Raw genomic sequence first — 19,498 nt, 5'->3', positions numbered from 1 at the left:
ACCATGCCTGGCTAATTTTTTTTTTTCTTGTATTTTAGTAGAGACGGGGTTTTACCATGTTGGCTAGGTTGCTCTCGAACTCCTGACCTGTAACCTACCCGCCTCGGCCTCCCAAAGTGCTGGGAATACAGGCGTGAAGCACCATGCCTGGCTACTTTAGACATTTTTCTAGATGAAAACTTGTTTGCAGCCAGCTGTCACTGTGAAAGTGCTCTAGAATGGTCCAGATAACCAGATTCTAGCCCTTCCCATGACTCACTGGGTGACTTTGGACAAATTTCCTCATCTAGGGCCCTCCTTTCTGTGCTAGCTTTTGAAAGGGAACATGCAGAGAGGGCCACCTTTGAGCAGCCAGAGGCCTGGAGGCCCAGTGCCACCTAATCTGGACCGCCTGGGAGATAAAGGCCATGCACTCGGGACAGATGAGGAAAGGAGAAGCCTTCCTAGAGGACAGGATTAGGTCAGGAGGAACTTTGATAAACCTAGTCCTTAAGACATTAAATCACAGCAGAACCCCATTTGGTTTACATGGTATTGGAAGTCAGGAATGAGACATGATTGATTCTGGAACCTCTGTGACATCTCCTGTTTATTCACCTGGCTAATTCTCTGTGCTGAATGGCCATCAAGTCTTCAATCACTGAACAAATAGGTATTAAGCACATATTGTGGTTGCAAAGGTGAGCCAGGCAGGTGAGGCACCAGTGCTCACAGATCCCGCTCTCCAGGTTCAGGAACCCCAAGGACAGATGGGTACCTATCGTGCCAGGCCGTAGCACATGGCATCTAGGAGCAGGGCTTTCCTCAGTCCCTGGCTGGGAGGGCAGAAAACTGCAAGGGAAAGAGTGAGAAGTCCAGGCCTGCCTAACAGTGCGAGGCCTATGGGCTGATTGCACGGTTCTTAGCCCCAGAACATGTCCACGGCTGCGCCTGCCCTTCTTGCCCTTCTCCTCACTCAACCTTGGTTTGGCTCTGCTCACCGAGCTGGGGGCGCCCGTTCTGCAGCAAACCTCCTGCCCCTGGAACAGCAACGCAGATGATCAGTACCAGCCACTGGGTCATTTGGGCAGGGAGGCATGAGTGTGGCGTGCTGCCAGATGAGAAATTGCATCCCTAGAGCACGGCAGGGCTAATTAGCTGCTAAGGGGGCTTTGTCAGTGTTCACTGAGAATGTGGTCGTGACAGTCAGGTAGCGATTCCCGCTTGGCCTAACTTGAGTGTGGAAGGCTCTCTTCTGTCAGCACTGGCTGCTTTTGGAGGTGGGTCCACTGCTAGGCACATGCCGGCATGTGCAGTGGTGCTGTCTGTGCAGGTCGTAGCTGAGCCTGAAGGAAGGGGTGGGACTGACAGGGAGCTGAGTGGAGTGAGGCAGATGTGTGTTCATAAACACACCTGGCGTGGGGGTACCAAGTGCTGAGGAGCTAAGCGAGATAACCAGGACAGCCGGGCACAGCGGTTCACGCCTGCAATCCCAGCACTGTGCAAGGCTGAGATGGGCGGATCATGAGGTCAGGAGATCAAGACCATCCTAGCCAACATGGTAAAACCCCATTTCTGCTAAAATATAAAAAATTAGCCCAGCGTGGTGGTGTGCACCTGTAGTCCCAGCTACTTGGGAGGCTGAGGCAGGGAACTGCTTGAACCCAGGAGGTGGAGGTTGCAGTGAGCTGAGATCACATCACTGCACTCCAGCCTGGTGACAGACAGAGCAAGACTCTATCTCAAAAAAAAAAAAAAAAGGTAACCAGAACAGAGAGGGAAGATGCTACTGCATCTCCCAGGAAGCAGTGTCTCGGGCAAGTCAGCCAACTTCTCTGGGCCAGAGTGCTGTGTCCAAGGTGCCCAGGGCAGAGTGTGCCTGAAGCACTTCAGAGAAGCGGGTTGTGCAGGCCGTCAGGTCAGGGCTGGAGAGAAAAGAGCCAGTGCTCTCAATGGGGGCACTTTTATCCCCGAAAGGACATGTGGTAACCTCTAGAGACATTTTTGGTGGTCTCATCTGAAGGGGTGCTGGTGGCATTTAGTAGGTGGAAGCCAGGGATGTTGCTAAATATACTACAATGCCCAGGAGAGCCTGTCTCCAACAGAGGATTCTGCAGCTCCAAAGCATCACCAGTGCTGAGACCCTGAGCTCAAGGAGCAGGCTCAGACCTGCATTCTCTGTGATGTGGGATTTGCGGAGAGTTGTGTACCTCCTCATTTGAAAGATGGGGATAATGAACCTGTGCCATGCCGGGCGTGGTGGCTCATGCCTGTAATCCCAGCACTTTGGGAGGCCAAGGCTGGTGGATCACCTGAGGCTGGGAGATTGAGATCAGCCTGATCAATATAGTGAAACCCTGCCTCTACTAAAAATACAAAAATTAGCCGGGTGTGGTGGCATATACCTGTAATCCTAGCTACTTGGGAGGCTGAGGCCGGAGAATCACTTGAACCCAAGAGGCGGAGGTCGCAGTGAGCCAAGATAGCACCATTGCACTCCAGCCTGGTCAACAGCGTGAGACACTATCTCAAAAAACAAATGAACAATTACCTGTGCTGCTCATCCTATGGCTTTATGAGCCCCACTCCCCCAATACACAGTAAAACTTAATTTTGTAAAGGGCTCCTTCTTGAGCTTTTCTTAGTTTGAAACCTACATGTGACTAAAGCATCTAGCATGACGACTAGCACATAGTAGGTACTCAATAAATATGAAAAAGAGAAAGGCAACACAGTCATTAAGAAAAACTTTGGCCAGTTTCTTCCATATCTCTGGGTCTTATTTTTTGCCTAGCCTTTCTATAAAGTTCTACAGAGGCAGAGGGTAGTGATGTCAACCCACGCTATCTTGAAAGCCCTCGAGGGATCACGGATAGCATTAACCATACTCTAAGGGCAGGTAGCTAAGGAGATGGGAAGTTTTCCCAAATCTCAAGGGGCAGCCTCCCAACCCCATCCAGGAGTCCTGTGCTTCCCGCCCTTATGGGGCAGAAGCAATCGTGGCAGCCTCCCCAGGGGCTCAGCTCATTGGGAGGTTAGGCTTCCCAAAGAGCTGCACCAACTGTGAACACTTACCCTACAGAAGCTGATGCAGAAAGTGAGATAGCAGCTTGGTGGTGGTGTGGGGTGGAGGGCAGCAAAGCCAGACCCCAGCACTGAGACTGCTGCCGTATCTTGTTCCTCCTACAGCCCTTCCAGCGTAACCAGCCTTGTGGAAGCTGCTGTGCAGGAAGCCAGGGCATGATCCACCCTTGAACTTGCCATCCAACTGGGAGGGCCAGATGTACCCTTGAGATCTGATGAGTAAGAGACGACTTCACAAAGCATGTGCATGTGCTGGAACAGAGGGCAGGCATACTCAAAGCTGAGAAGCCAAGAGGCAGAACAGAGTGGGACGGCGCCTGGGCAGACAGGCAAACATGAAGAGCTGCATTTTGTGAGTTCAAGATCCTTGCAATCTCTGGACTACAGTTTTGGTCTCAAGCCTTTTGGAGTGGGTGGGGCCAGACACCATCTTGCCCACACTGCTATAAGGATGAGGACACAGGCCGGTGGGGAGAGGTGCCCTGCCTGGGCAGTCCTGCCCTGTGGCCGGCCCTCTTCCCACTAGGCTAACTTGCTTCCTCTCCAACATATGGTCTCCCATCATCTCTATCAAGGAAGTGTGAAAAAACTCCATCTTGGCACATAGAGAAACTGACGCAGAAAGGAAGGCCTGGCTCAAGGCTGTGGTGACATGGAGATTCCAATCAGGGATCCTTCCAGATTAGATGTCAGGGCAGGCGAGGGAACTGGGTGTGCTTTGGGTCTAGAGGGGGTAAAGGGTCAAAGCAGGGTCTGCTCTTCTGGTAGGGGAGGCACAAGATGCCCTTGGCTGATTTGCTTGGAGGCCAATCCCTTCCCCAGGCCGCCTCCCTCATCCTGAGGTGCCCGCCCTCCACACCAGAGGGTCATCTCCCTGCCCCATCGCAATTTACACATCTCGTGTCCTGTACCTTCAAGATTTCCACTTCGAGCTGAGGTGTAACAGCCCCATCCCCCACCTCCCCCCTCTCCCTTCCCTCCCCTCCAGAACGAACACGGGCCACACATCCTGGCCTTCGTGCCTAAGGAAGCACTTCCCAGAAGCGTTAAAGTTCAGGGAGTCCCTTCTCCACACACCCCAGAAGCCAGCCTAGGGATTGACAGAGGAGACCCTGGGGACAGGCTCACCCTTCCCTTCCCTTTTCCTCCCCACTGCCAGAGAGACTGTGTTTCCTCAATGGCCACCACACGTGGTCCCCACTTCGTGCTTCCTCAGCAATGCCTGGCTCCTGCAGCCCAGCCAGAGCGGCCCCTTTCCTTGCTCCCCCGTCAGCTGCCTTGCAGACATCTCTTCCCCTCCCCCGGGTGCTGGTAGTGTCCTAGCATGTTTTAGAAGGAAAGAAAGAGGATGAGAGTTTGGTTCAGAGGTCAGAGGACAAGAAAGGCTGCTGTCTGGCTTTTTCACAGGGCTCGGATCCCCCATCGCCCTGCCTGCAGGACCAGCTCACAGTCTGCAGTTTGGCAATTTCTCCCAGGTCTGTTCACAAACTCTCCTCTGCCCTCTCGTCACCCAACTGGGGAGGGCAGGGTGGAACTGCTTACTGGGTCTCTGGCCCAGCACCATGGCAATTAGGCCCACTTGCTCTGGTGAGGCACAGGCTCCTAAAAATAGCCTGACTCCCGCAGGAGGCGAAGGCCAATCTTTGGCTGAAGTGTAACCTGGGAGGCCATGGTTGGTGAAGGGGTCCGAGGACCCTGTTAGGGTTGGGAGAGAAAAGACAAATGCTCCTATCATCGGGGCCCAGCCTCCTATACCCCCAAACCCCGTCTTGGCCAAGCCCCCTCTCTGACATGGGCTGTAAACCAAACCTTACTGAGGGAAGGAGCAGTCCCAGATCAAGGCACTGTAAAGACCCCCATATAGGCCCACAGCAGGCAGCGGCAGAGGAGGTCTGGACCACTCACGCCGACACCGCCAGGACGGCACCAGGAGGGGAGAGAGACCTCAGCAGCATCAGATTCTGCCACTGACTGGGGTTGGCCGAGGCATCTTCCCCTCGTTCAATTCAGAGTCCCTGCAGTGCTGGCTGCACCTGACACCTGGAGTTCAGAGGCTAGAGCGAGACTGGAACTCGGATCCGGGGCTCAGAGCCCTGCCCTCTCCCTTTTATTCCACCAATCTCTTGGAGGGGGAAACCAGAAGTACCAGGAAGCCTGGGGAAGGAGAAGCCGCTGTGGCTGCCCCAGATACCCCGTCCCATTAAGGTTTAAAGAATGGCCCTCACCCCATCTGGCAAGCAACGGAGGGGATAGGACACAAAGGAGGTGGACATTGGTCAAGCTTATACTTCATGTAAACAAGGAGACTGTGACACCGACCCCCGCCCAGCCACCGACAGTCTGGTGTATGATTGAGATGCTTCAGACCCTCTCATGTGGGATCCAGGCTCCCTGAGGCCAGGACGGAGGCTGCAGGGCAGGAGGCCAGTTGGAGTCTGATGTGCAAACTGGTGCAGTGTGTGATCCGCGCTCTCCACAGCACAGGGCAGGGCAGGCGGGCATCCACACGTCCTGCCCACCCCCATCCCGCAGCTCAGGAAATCACGCACTTGTTGGGCTTGGCAGAACTGGGATTTGTTTTACCTGCGGAGACAAAGGACAGAGGTGGAGAAGGATGTGAGTCAAACGCATGGTGGATTCAGCTTCAGCCCCTACCCTGTGTGCTGTCCACGCCTGCCGTTGAGAGGCTGGGGTCGCTGTCTCCCTCCCAAGCTGCTAATTGGGAAACCAGGAAAGCAGGAGAGATCTTGCCTGTCCCAGCGGTGTGGCAGAAGCCCCACTGGGTGAGGCATCAAGGTGACCGCCATCTCCTGACCAGAGGGGCGGGGGAAGAATCCGGGCTCCAGAACTAACAACGAGAACCGTCAACTCCAAAGTCTTGGCTGCTCTGTCTACAGACTAGCCATTCGTTTGTTTTTTTACTTTTCTAATAAACTTGCTTTCTTACACACACACACACACACACCCATCTCACCTAGAGGCCACTCACTACCAGCTAATACATGCAGTTCCTCAGCCTGCAAAGCAAGACCACGGCCCTTCTATCTGGTTCCCTCCCATCCCAGGCCCTCCATTCTACCGCTGAGGTGCCCACAGCTCCCAGAACCAGCCAGTGGCAGTGGCGGAACCTGGTCTTCCCAGCTCAGTTCCAGCTCCTTCTGCCTCAGGCCACCTAGGCTGGAAGGAAAGCACGAGCCTCGGGAAGGGCTGGTGCTGGCCAAGAGCAGCCACTGTGGGGTGGATCACATTGCTCAGGGGGCAGCTTTGAGGGGAGGACGGAGTGGAACGCGCTGGTTGCAGGGAAGGAAGGGGAGAGAAAGCTGCCTCCCCCACCCCCGAAGCCAGAGAAGCTGATTTCTCCTCTTTCCCAGGCCTCTACCCATCTTTCCCACTTCCTTTACAGTCCCGAGAAAAGGCCTGCTGTTCCTTTGGCTGGATTCCTGCTCTCAGACCTCCAGAGGCAGTGCTGGGGAGCATGGAGGCAGGCCTGACACCTGCAGGCCTGTGAGGTATGGGTGCTACCTCTCACCAGGTGGAAGCCACTCATGTTATTTCCTGCCAGTTCCCCTCCACACAGCAAGGGCTGCTTCCCTGATGCTCACACAACCTTCCAGCATCACTTCAGCTATGAATTTTATTGAGGCCTCATCTGCCTCCTCTCCTGGGCCAGGAGCAGGACACACTGAACAGAACCCAACCTGGAGCTCCTGCCCCTGCTGCGCCCCATGGGCCACTGCTCCTGCTGACTGTGCTGTGACCCGCAGCCTTGGGCCTTGTCCATCCAGGCAGAGCTCTTCGGGACTGACCATAAATCCAGCTGTGCCCTCGTTACGGGTGTTCCCCCACCCTTGGGCAGGAGGCTGCGCCCCAGGGGCTCCATGGCCAAGGCGCTGGGGGTCACCTTCCACGGTGGGGCATGTCTGGGGCGGCTCTGCTGGGGGATGAAAGGTGGCCGTCCTAGGGTCACTCACTGCTGCAAGGACACATCTGTCCCCATGTCCCCTCCTCAGCTGGTCTGATGTGCATGGCCCACTAAGCAGATGTCACTTCCTCCCCAGAGGCAGCAGCATTTTGGAGTCAGGTAAGCAGATCAACCCCCGGATCATTAAATAGGGGAGGCGGTGTAGTTGGGGGTGCAGTGTGGGCTGGGGGTGAGGGGAGCTGCTTCCCAAGCCTGCACACTGCCCAGCTGGCTGTCTCCAGGAGAAGTCTGGGCAAGGCAGGGGCAGGGCCAGTCTTCACCAGCACCGTGCTCCCCACTTTTTTGTAAGGAGGGGCGGTGAAAACCTAGAGAGAGCAGGCTTTCAGAATTCATTTCCTTGTCCCAGACAGGACAGAGAAACTGGCTTGAGGACAAATTCTGTGTCCCCTCTCACTCCCACAGTGCTCAGGTATTGGGAGCTGACCACATGCAGGGAGTCGGCCCTGCTCAGGTGAACGGGGAAGGTGCATCAACAGCCAGCATAGTCCTTTTTACAAAGGATGTGTGGCCTGGGTGGGGTGGCTCGAAGAAGGCTAATGAGAGTCAAGCTTCAGAGGTGACCTCAAGGTGGAGCTGAAAACAGGGGTGCAGGGTGAGGAGGGGCCGCTTAGTGAAGTGGAGCTGTGTGATATAGCGTGGGGTGTGGGGGGACAACCTGGGGCACTCAGGACCTGAAGTCAGTCTGCTTTGCTGGCAGGTGAGGTGGTATGAGAGGGCAAGGCAGAGGTCACCCCCACGGAAGCCATGATAAGGACGATGGGCTCCATCTTCTCCAGGCTCCGGGGCTTCACATTCCTGTGTCTGGAAGAATCTTCCCTCTGATGTCCACAGGGCCCTTGCCTTCCATTCAAGTCTTGCTCAGATGCTCCTTGGTTAGAGAGGCCTTTCCTGGCACCTTTATAGACGGGTCATTCTTCCCGCATCCTGGTCTTTCCCCAGGTTAACATGCTCCATAAAAGCAGGGGCCATGTTCATTCTGTTCACGGCTGTGCCAGGAACTGAGAGCAGGGCCTGGCACAGAGCAGACTTCCTAGATACATATTTATTGAACGAAATGAATGAGACAGCCATGGCAAGCTACTTAGGGGTTTGGTGCTATCCTAGTAACAACAGTCATCACAGCAGCAGCAGCAGATGCAGCAAGAGCAGGAGCGAGATCAGAGACCTGTGGCCCTAGGGGATGACACAGGAGAACAAGTCCCCAGTCCAGAAGCCCAGCAGCCACAGTTCTACAGAGCCAGACCACACTGCTAGCCGGGGGTCAGCCACACATAAATCCAGGGACTCCAGGATAGTTCTGGAAAGGGACTGTCACTGCAGGTCACCTCAAAGAAACTGGGAAGCAAAGCACAGGCCCAGGGGCTTTGGGGCAGGAAAGGACCCCGAAGCACTCTGGGAAGCAAGCTGTCACTCTCATCTTCCTCCCAGCCCCCATGACACCAGGGGAAAGGGTCTGTCCTCTATTCAGGGCTCTGGCTCTTTCAAACAGTCTTTAAAGATGCAGGGAAACGGTGCCAACCCTAGCCTTCTGGAGACAGCCATGATATCTGCAGAAGGCTGGGAGGCAGGAGACCACACTGCCCTTTCCTCCCTAGGCAGCGTGGGCACAGGGCCTGGCTTCTCTGAACCTCAGGGGTCTCACTGTGAGATGCTGTCAGCAGGCAGGATGGCAGTGAGGAGGACGCCAGTTCCATGTGACAGCATATGGCACCGTGTCTCTCACCACTTTCTTTAAAAGCATTGGCCATTTCCCAGTCATCTCCCTGGGGGAACTGGGTGGGGTCTCAGGCACAGCACGGGGACTTCCTCCCCTAAGCTGGCAGCGCCCCAAGGGCAGGGCCTCATCTGTGTTTCCTCAATTGCTTGGAGTCTGCTGGTCTGAGGACCCTCTACAATGGGGAGCTACACTGGAAAAGGAGGGCCCTAGTTTAAAATGCAGATTCCTAAGCCCTGTCCAGCAGTACAGACTATTGCATTAAAAAAATTTATTATTATTATTTTGAGACAGTCTCTTGCTCTGTTGCCCAGGCTGGAGTGCAGTGGTGTATCTCAGCTCACTGCAACCTCCACCTCCTGGGTTCAAGCGATTCTTCTGCCTCAGCCTCCCAAGTAGCTGGGATTATGGGTACCTGCCACCATGCCCAGCTAATTTTTGTATTTTTAGTAGAGATGGGGTTTTCATGTTGGCCAGCCTAGTCTCGAACTCTGGACTTCCGGTGATCCATCCTCCTCGACCTCCCAAAGTGTATTTGTTGCATTTTAAAATTCATATTTACTCATTTTTTTGAGACAGGGTCTCTCTGTTGTCCAGACTGGAGTGCAGTGGCACAATCACAGCTAACTCCAGCCTCGACCTCCTGGGCTTGAGTGATGCTCCTGCCTCAGCCTCCCAAGTAGCAGTAGCTGGGACTACGGGCAAATGGCACTACCCCCAACTTTTTTGTTTTTTAAGAGACAGGGTCTTGCTATGTTGTTCAGGCTGGTCTAGAACTGGGCTCAAGTGATCTTCTCACCTCAGCCTCCCAAAGCACTGGGATTACAGGCATGAACCACCGCGACTGGCCTTGCTGCATTTTTAACAAGGCTCTCCACTGAGGCTGCCCTGTGAGGTTGGGGTTCCCTGCCCCAGGGAGTCTGTGCAGAGCTCCTGGAGGGCACAGAAGCTCCAGAATAAGGGCTGAGTGCTTCCAGCACAAGGCGAGGGCTGAGGGAAGCAGTACAAGAGGTGCCTAGCTTCCACCACTAGAGGGCGCCATGAGCCTTGCAACAGCCGGGCACCCCTGACTCCCAGCTGGATCCCCAGCCCCGGAGGAGGAAGCAACTTCTCTAAGGTTCTCCCAAGGGCCACACCTGGGTTTGCAAAAAATTTGCATGCTGTTTGACAACTATATACTTCTTATCAAGCAATTTTACAGGCTGTCAGCTCGGAGCTTTTTCTATTTTTTCTCTTATGACAGAAACTGTCATCCACCCAGGTTCTCCCTTGACAAGAGGGCAACAGAGATGGAGAGAACAGAGGCAGAATCTGAACTCCAGGGGACCTCGGAAACCCTCCCAGGTGTACCCCCTCCTCCTCTAGATGAGGACACAGCCCCAGGGAGGGGATGGATATGTCCTGGGTACAGGGAGCAGTGTGTCTGGAGCTGAGAGCCATGTGGAGGCTGCTCTGGGAGGTTCTGAACGTTCACCAGGGGAAGGAGACTTCTTCCCTGGGTGGGGGCCCGAAGGCAGGAGCTCAGGTTCTCAGTGATTCCCACTGTGGGAGCCCCACGCTGTCAAGGGCCCACCTTCTCACACATGCAGTCCTGGTGGCTTAGCTGCTGCCACCGGGGGGGGAGGCACTGAAGCAGCCTCACTTAGCCACGATATGGGAGGCTGGAGGCCATGAAAAAGGGCCTTTCAGGAGAGGAGCTCCCGGCTGGGCACACTGGCTTTTGCCTATAATCCCAGCCCTGTCCAGCAGTAATTCCTAAGCCCTGTCCAGCAGTACAGACTGTTTGTTGCATTAAAAAAATTTATTATTATTATTTTGAGACAGAGTCTTACTCTATCACCCAGGCTGGAGTGCAGTGATGCGATCTTGGCTCACTGCAACCTCTGCCTTTGGGGTTCAAGTAATTCTCTTGCCTCAGCCTCCTGAGTAGCTGGGACTACAGGCACACGCCCCCACACCTGGCTCATTTTTATAATTTTTTTGAGTAGAGACAGGGTTCCACTGTTTTGTCCAGGCTGGTTGCGAATTCCTGAGCTCAGTCAATCCACCTGCCTTGGCCTCCCAAAGTGCTGGGATTACAGGTGTGAGCCACCACAGCCAGCCTATACAAACAATTTTAAAAATTAGCCAGGCATGGTGGCACACATCTGTGGTCCCAGCTACTCAGGAGGCTGAGGTGGGAGAATCACTTGAACCCGGGAGGTTGAGGTGAGCTGTGATCGCACCACTGCAGTCCAGTGAGACGCTGTCTTGAAAACAAACAAAAACAACCAAAGGCAGAAGAGCTCCTGCGTCTCCCCCAGGCCTCTGGAGGGTGGAAAGGTCCTGTCGGGGAGCGTGAATTTCAGGGCAGCAGGTCCTAAGTGCCCCCACAAGTAGGTAGAGGCCTTGCCGGAGGAGGCCGCTCTGTGTTCATCTAAAGGACGGACGAGGAACAGGGTGATGGCTCTGGGCATCCCCGGACCTTCCTGGCTGTCCGTGCCCTCGCCCTTGCTCTTCCCTCTCTCTCTGTCCCAGCATCAGGTGTCCTGGAGCGGAGGTTTCTGAGGGCACCATCTGTGTCTGCAAGGCTGGCTCCTGAGCACCGTGGGCAGATACCAGAGAGTCACAGCAGGGGCAGGGAGACCAATGGGGAGGGAGGTGCAGAAGGCAGGTGGGAAGGGACAAGACAAAGGGCTTTGTGTTTCCATGGAAACTGTACCTCAGGGCGAGGGGCTGAAGGAGGAGGAAGCTTCCACTCCACTTCGGTCAGGACTTGGGAAACAGCGCTTGCGGCTGCTGGGCTCACCCCCTCCTCCTCCTCCCTTCCCTGCCAGGTGTTCACCATGGCAACCCTTCCTCCAAACCAGAGGTACAGAGCAGCAGCAGCTGCTGGTGTTAGGGGAGCCAGTGAGTCCAGGAGGAACAGGGTCGGGGCTGGCCACCCCTTCCCTGACAGAACCCGACCATGGCCAGGCCTGGTCTTGAATCCTGGCCCTACTACGACTCCCCATGGCCTGGGACCCCTTTAGTCACCTCTGAGCCACCTGCCACCTCTGTGCTTGAAGGGTGGCTGTGGGGGCAGGAGGGAAGAGACAGAGCCTGTGCAGGACCTGGCAGGCCAGCAGCTCAGTCAACGTCCCCAGGCCAAATGGAGGGAACGCCCTGGCGCTCCCACTGTGCCCACAGCCACAGAGGCGCCCAGGCCTGTTCAAACTCCAAGAAGCAAAGTTAGCCAACATTTCCTGAGCATGGACTGTGTGTGTCAAGGTTCTAAGGCAGTGCTGGCGAATCAGCAGAAGGGATGACACTTGTGCTCCCTGCTCTCATGCCACCACAATCTTGTCAAAGCTGGGGTGCAGGGACACGTGTATCCTGGACGTCCTTGGACTGTCCAGGACCAAATCCAGGCCCTGCCAAAGCCCACCTGGCCAGCCAGAGCCTGGTTCTCATCACTGGGCTCCACAGTGATGGAGGGAGAAATCCCATCACAGAAACTCCTCCAACTCGGGGACACAGAGATGAGAAAGGCACCACCACCAGCCGCCTGAAAGGCCACCCCAGAGACTGCCGCAGCGAGAGGCATAAAGTCCAGTGCCTCTTGGGGATCCCAGAGAGATGCCCAGAAAGACGCTGCCATGGAACAATCCCACCCAGGAACAAGCAGCCGGGCAGACAGCACTCAGCAGAGGGACACATGGAGAAACCAAGTCAGACTGCTCAGTACAGAGACAGGAAAGTGGGTCAGGTGGGGCACAGGGGAGGGTGGGGTGTGTCTGACTGGGTGAGATCCTGACAACAGGTGATGTGTCAAGGAAGAAGGATTGCTAGAAAGAGCCCTGAGCTCAGAGCCAGGGTTGAACTGCGGCCGTGCACCCCTGTGCGGCACCTCCGCTTCTTCATTTACAAAGGAGAAACTTGCTCAGCTGACTTATTTGTTGGGTTACCATGAGGGCCGATCTGAGGGCCTTCCAGCAGTAGTACCAGAAGCTCTCAGACCACTCCATGACAAGCCTGGAACCCTTCTCTTCTTTCAGAGAAGAGGAAAGTGGAACTCAGAGCTGTGGGACTTGCCCAAGGCCACCAGGCAGCCAAAGGCCGGAGCCAGAATGGGAACCGAGGGCCCTAGAAGCCCAGAGCTCCTGCCCTCTGCGTGCCCGCAGATACAATCTGCTCCTCTGCAGACACCAGGCACTGCTCCTGGCTAAGTGCCGATATGGGGCCAGGGCCAGAGGCCTGGGGAGGCACCGGGGCAGAGGGAAGAGGGCTCACCTGAGACCTCGGCACTGGAGTCCTCGTTGGGCTTCTTCCCCATCAGAAGCTCCACCTCGGAGAAGGTCTCGGTGGAGTGGGAGCTGGCCACGCCATTGGGCACGGTGGGCCTCTTGGACCAGCGGTCCAACAACTTGCTGCTGAGGTGCCTGCGCCCCCTGGCAGGGGCGGCCTCTACCCGGGCCGCTTCTCCTGTGCCATTTCGGCTGGGCGCCTCTCGGGATGTGGGCTTTAGGTCTATGTGCATGCAAGAGACCATCCTGCCATCCTTCCGGCTCAGCTCCCCTGAGGGGATGGGCTCCACAGGGGGCAGCACCTGCTCCACCGTAGCCAGGTCTCTCAGGAAGCTCTCCAGGCGCCGGGCTGACTCGCTGCCACTGCCCTCCTCCTGCCCCTCCGGGTTGCCACCGGCCTCCCGCTGTTGCCGGGTGGCCCAGCGCATCATCTCCCCCGGCGGGTGGCGGCTGCCTGCCACCAAGGCATACTTGGGGTTGATGAGCTTGCGAGCCACGGTGGAGGAGTAGTGGTGGCCTGCCAGGCCCAGCTGCCGGTGCAAGTCCACCTCATCAGAGATGGCGTACAGCTCCCGGAACTCTGTGTCAAAGGGCTCCACGTTCTGCCCCGTCAGGAAGAGGAGGAGGTTCCTGTCCACGTAGGAGGAACTCCAGGTGAACCTGGGAACGTGGGGACAGAAAAGCAAGTCCTGTGTGCACAGGCCTCTCTCTTGCCCTGCCCCCACCCCCACCTGCCCCTCTGCTGTGGCTGGATCCTTGTTGCAGGTGGAAAGCTCCTCGTAGCTCACGCGCTGGCCTGACCTCCCTCCACTCACCACGGCCTCCCTTTCCCCAGCTCTGGGCCTCAAATGATTCGAGCAGGCAGCTGGGTGCAGGGAAAGAGCACGGGAAGTCAGGCCTGGATTCAAACCGGGTTTATATGCTTGTGTGCCTTGTAAACTGGGGCTCCCAGCACATATGTTCACAGGGTTGTTGTGAGGCTCAAATGAAGCAACTCATATAAAACATTTAGCTCAGTCCCTGGCACAAACACACATTGGAAAATAGCAACTGCAGCTGCCACTATTATGAATATTATTCTACTCTGCATTGGTTCTTCTCTGAATTTTTCAGGCACTTAGCGTCTGCAGAAACCCACACTCTGACCATGTAACAGGACTTACACCGCTATTCGCTGTTTCATGTGCTCAGGTCTCTCTTCACCTCACCTTTATTTTAATTTACTTGGAGGGCAGAGATTACACACATACATTCTCTTGTGTTCTTGGCAAATTATTTTTAAATCAGAATTCTGAGGCTGGGTGCAGTGGCTCACACCTGTAATCCCAACACTTTGGGAGGCTGAGGCAGGTGGATCACTTGAGGTCTGAAGTTCGAGACCACCCTGACCAATGTGGTAAAACCTTGTCTCTATTAAAAATACAAAAACAATTAGCTGGGCATGATGGCACATGCCTGTAATCCCAGGTGCTCAGGAGGCTGAGACAGGAGAATCGCTTGAACCCGGGAAACTGAGGTTGCAGTGAGCTGAGATTGCGCCACTGCACTCCAGCCTGGACGACAGAGCGAGACTCTGTCTCAAAAAAAGAAAATATTCCTGAGGTTAGGAGATGGAGACCAGCCTGGCTAACATGGTGAAACCCCATCCCTACTAAAAATACAAAAATCAGCTGGGCATGGTGGCGGGCACCTGTAATCCTAGCTACTTAGGAGGCTGAGGCAGGAGAATCACTTGAACCCGGGAGGTGGAGGTTGCAGTAAGCTGAGATTATATGAGTGCACTCCAGCCTGGGCAACAGAGTGAGACTCCATCTCAAAAAAAAATCTGGCAACACTCCCTGCACACCACACCTTCCCATTTCTTTCCAGACCTGGTGCATCCTACACATCCTACTTCCTGCTTGTCCTACCTAACAACTAGCCTCAAAATGCAACTGGCTGCAAATGGACCATGAAAGCACGCAGTGCTTAATGCCTAGGAAGAGTTGACCCTTTTTCTAGAATAATCCATGAACCAGGAAGTTTGTGGGGAGGGACTGGGCAGAAAGCTGTCCTTTGCCATTGCGTCAGATGATACCTGCTACAACTCACGATAACGGAGGCTCCAGTCTGGCATCTTCCTGAACACCTACCTGGAATCAAGGCCTCCTGGGCCCTTCTCTGACTTGGCCCAACTCACCTGTAAGATCCAGTGGCCACTTTGTCACCATCCACCATCAGGAACCTTGAGGAAAGGGTCCCCTTGATCCTCCCCATGGGCATGTAGAAGCCGACGCCTGTCACAGAGCGGACACGGATGTTCTGTTGGGAAGAGCAGAAGGCCCTGTCACCGGCGTTGGGCTGGCCTCTGTGCCAGGTCCTTGCTTCTGCAGAGGAAGAGCCCCTTGTCTATGGACCCTGCCTGCAGGCTCCTGTCTTCCCAAGACGCTCTGCTTCCTACAGCCTAACAGAACCCTCTTCGGTGAACAGGAAGAAGTTCCCAAATCTTGCTTCAGGCATGGACAAGCCCAGGGTGGCTCCTGCCTGTTCTCAAAAATCCCCAGAAGAGAACCACAGCCCTCACTTTGAAGCCAGTAATTCCGCAGGCTGAGCACCCCAGGACCAGGCTAGAGCTGCCTCCCTCAGCTGCCTAGGGATAAAACTGAAGCTGGGCATATGATTCAGTAGCAAACAATAAAGCCAAGGTTAAAAGCTTCACTTTTGACAGAAGGAAACGGGTTGAGATCTTGAAGTTCACCTGAGACCTCAACCAGGGAAGAGGCAGGGGGAGCCATGGGAAGGGGCAGAGGGAGTCTCTGTCTCATCTCCTGCCCACTTCCCGCCCAACAGGTGGAACTCACCCGAATCCGGAAGTCGGTGAGCTGTAGGCCCTGACACATCTCCAGGAAATACTTCACTCCCTCCTCGTCCAGGATGACGTACACTGGGACCCGGCGCTTACAGGCAACATCCACAATGTCTTGGAAGATATCACCATCCGTGAAGAGGTCCATGACCACAGCAATGACCTGAGTGGAGAAGGGCACTGGTGAGGCACATGGTGATGACACGCCCATAGAGGCACACCCTGCACAGATGGGACCACCTCACCCTGGGGTCACTGGTGGCCGAGAGTCAAAAACTTCACCTGTATCATTCCTGGGGCTCCACGTCCACCTACCTTTGAGCACATCTGAGTCCTGGAGACGGGCCTGGGGGTGCAGGCCATGTGCTTGTACTTCATCCTGGACAAATCCCCACCTCCCCACCCTGGGGGTCTCCCAGCAGCTCTTAAGAAGCCATATCAGGGCTAGGCGAGGTGGCTCACGCTTGTAATCCCAGCACTTTGGGAAGCCGAGACAGGTGGATCACCTGAGGTCAGAAGTTTAAGACCAGCATGGCCAACATGGTGAAACTCTTTATTAAAAATACAAAAAATGGGCTGGGTGTGGTGGCGGGTGCCTGTAATCTCAGCTGCTCAGGAGGCTAAGATAGGAGGATTGCCCAAACCCAGGAGGTGGAGGCTGCAGTGAGCTGAGATCACGCCATTGCACTTCAGCCTGGGCAACAAGAGTGAAAAAAAAAAATTAGTTGGGCGTGGTGGTGGGCACCTGTAATCCCAGTTACTAGGGAGGCTGAGGCAGGAGAATCACTTGAACCTGAGAGGTGGAGTTTGCTGAGAGTTGAGATCATGCCACTGCACTCCAGCCTGGGTGATAGAGCAAGACTCTGTCTCAGGAAAAAAACAAAAAAAACCAAAAAAACAATTAAAAAATAAAGAAGTTATATCAAGAGAGATCTAGGGGGCTGAGGAAAGTTGCTCCTGACACCCTAGAGAAACAAGCAGGCACAAGGAGATGCCATCGCTGAGATGCCAGGGGTAGGCTCACCTCCGCCAGCCACAGCTCTGCTCAAACATCACTTTCTCAGCAGGCCTGGATGCTCCGATGGCCTTGCAGCTGTGCGAAGCTCTGCGCTTCCCCAGGCACAGATCTGGGCAGAACTCCAGCTGGCTTGAATTACCTTGGCCTTCAGGTATCCATCTCATCCCACCCCATCCTCAAATCTAGATCACTGCTCAGGACCCTGCATTTACAAAAGTCATTCCCGATCATCCACCCTGGAAGGCAAGGCTTATGCAGCCTGAGGCAGCTCCAGCTTTCTAACCGCAGCCACTTCCAGCTTCCTACACAAATCATGCTCCACACTCCAGCTGAAGGCTTTCTTTTCTCTTCTTTTTTTTTTTTGCGATGGAGTTTCCTTCTTGTTGCCCAGGTTGGAGTGCAATGGCGCGATCTCAGCTCACTGCAACCTCCGCCTCCCAGGTTCAAGCAATTCTCCTGCCTCAACCTCCGCAGCAGCTGGAATTACAGGCACGCACCACCATACCCAGCTAATTTTTGTATTTTTTAGTAGAGATGGTGTTTCTCCATGTTGGTCAGGCTGGTCTTGAATTCCCAACCTCAAGTAATCTGCCCGCCTCAGCCTCCCAAAGGCTTTCTTATGGTCTCGAACACTGTGCATGTGATGCCGAGGAAAGGGCCTTGGTTTTGGGGGCAAGTCACTTAACCTTAATGAGACTCTGTTTCCTCATCTGCCAAGTGAGGATACCCTGTAGTTTACACTTTTGCCCTGAGGATTAGGGATAACTTTGTAAAGCAGCAAACATCACGTCTGCTATTGTAGTAAGTCCTCAGTAAATGGTAACTGCTATACAGACCAGGAAGTCAGCTTGCCTTAGTAACTGAAAGCACAGACTCTAAAGTCAGGCAGACCAGGCTGGTATCCCCATGCCACAACCAGCCCAGGCTTCTCTGGCCGCAAAATGGAGCTAATAACTGTACCAATCTCAAAGGTTATTTTAGGACTTAGTGAGATGCTCCATGAAAGTGCTGAGTGCAGGGCTGGGCGCAGTGGCTCACGCCTGTAATCCCAGCACTTTGAGAGGCCGAGGCGGGTGGATCACCTGAGTTCAGGAGTTTGAGACTAGCTTGGCCAACATGGTGAAACCCTGTCTCTACTAAAAATATAAAACTTAGCTGGGAGTGGTGGTGGGCGCCTGTAATCCCAGCTACTCAGGAGGCTGAGGCAAGAGGATCGCTTTAACCTAGGAGGTAGAGGTTGCAGTGAGCCGAGATCATGCCATTGCACTCCAGCCTGGGAGATGAGCAAGACTCTGTCTCAAAAAAAAAAAAAAAAAAAAAAGTGCCAAGTGCAGTGCCTGGCACCAGGTACGCTCAATAAGCCTGTCACAGTCATGTCACCACCTTCACACATGTGCTCTGCCATCACCCCGACTATAAAGACTCCTGTGCCCTGTCCCACACAATACCATTTAAAGCTCTTTGTAGCTCTTACATTTTGAAAAGAAAAAAAACAACTTCTATCTGAGGAATGAGAGACCCTATAAATTATCAGGCCCAGAGAGGCATTTAAAATGTGATAGCAGCTGCAGTGGCTCACGCCTGTAATCCCAGCACTTGGAAGGCCAAGGCAGGTGGATCGCTTGAGGTCAGGAGTTTGAGACCAGCCTGGCCAACACGGTGAAACTCTGTCTTTACTAAAAATACAAAAATCATCCAGGCGTGGTGGTATGTGCCTGTAATTGCTTGAGCCAGGGAGGTGGAGTTTGCAGTGAGCCGAGATTGAGCCACTGCACTCCAGCCTGGGGACAAAGTGAGACTCCATCTCAAAAAAAAAAAATAAAATGTTATAGCAGTCATGTCTCACTCCCCCTCAAGCTAAATAATAATTGTTATTTAGTAAGTGGCTTGAAGCCACTTGCTGTATGAAGTATGTAGACTGACACCAAGCAGACATAAAATGCTACACACTTGATAGTTCAACGGGGTAGGCCAGGCACAGTGGCTCACGCCTGTAGTCCCTGCACTTTGGAGGCTGAGGCAGGAGGATTGCTTGAGCTCAGGAGTTTCAGACCTGTCCAGGGAACACAGCAAAACCCTGTTTCTACAATACAAAAATTAGCCGGGCGTGGTGGCCTGGGCCTGTAGTCCCAGCTATTTAGAGGCTGACGCTGGGGGATCGCTTGAGCCCATGAAGTCGAGGCTTCAGTGAGCCATGATAGCACCACTGTACTATAGCCTAGGAAACAGAGTGAGACCCTATCTCAAAAAAAAAAAAAAAAAAAAAAAAAAAAAAAAAAAGTATAGCCAATCACTGACCATGTTATTTCTGTAAACCAATGCAAATTCCTGACCAATGACTTTGTCATCTCCCCCTCTCCTGATTTCATGCTTTTATCTTTAAACACTTGAGCCTCCCCACGGAAACCTGGCAGTGTGTCCTGGGAGGCAGTCCTAAATCTAAATCTTGGCCCAAATAAACTCTCTATACTAATTTTGCCTCAGCGTCTTCCTTTGAGGCTGACATTGCGATAATCATTTACACAGGGAGAATGAATGCTTCCTGAGCCCCACAGGCAGAGTGAGGACCTAAAGACCTAAAGAGAAGCTACGATGCTGATTTCAAGGGGTT

General features: G+C 54.1%; 1 protein-coding gene and 1 long non-coding RNA gene across 2 annotated transcripts in view; one reads left to right on the top strand and one right to left on the bottom strand.

The window, feature by feature from the left end:
- The first annotated feature begins 3,345 nt into the window (after positions 1 to 3,345).
- LOC128928666 (uncharacterized) lies at positions 3,346 to 10,136 on the top strand. Its single transcript, XR_008474101.2, has 5 exons — positions 3,346 to 3,415; positions 4,471 to 4,538; positions 6,467 to 6,572; positions 7,074 to 7,144; positions 10,003 to 10,136. It is a non-coding gene; the product is annotated as an uncharacterized LOC128928666 (long non-coding RNA).
- FAM83F (family with sequence similarity 83 member F) overlaps positions 5,333 to 19,498 on the bottom strand; it is a 36,226-nt gene continuing 22,060 nt past the window's right edge. Inside the window, exons 2-5 of the mRNA XM_035266322.3 lie at positions 15,865 to 16,032; positions 15,204 to 15,325; positions 13,011 to 13,684; positions 5,333 to 5,646 (exon numbers count right to left, since the gene is read on the bottom strand). Coding sequence (XP_035122213.1) covers positions 5,597 to 5,646; positions 13,011 to 13,684; positions 15,204 to 15,325; positions 15,865 to 16,032 — 1,014 coding nt within the window. The 3' untranslated portion in view covers positions 5,333 to 5,596. The remainder of the gene's footprint in view (positions 5,647 to 13,010; positions 13,685 to 15,203; positions 15,326 to 15,864; positions 16,033 to 19,498) is intronic.

Source organism: Callithrix jacchus, chromosome 1, assembly GCF_049354715.1.
Source record: "Callithrix jacchus isolate 240 chromosome 1, calJac240_pri, whole genome shotgun sequence".
Lineage (NCBI taxonomy): Eukaryota > Metazoa > Chordata > Mammalia > Primates > Cebidae > Callithrix > Callithrix jacchus.
The sequence above is the reverse complement of the archived record's forward strand: the minus strand, read 5'-3'. Positions and strand labels throughout refer to the sequence as shown.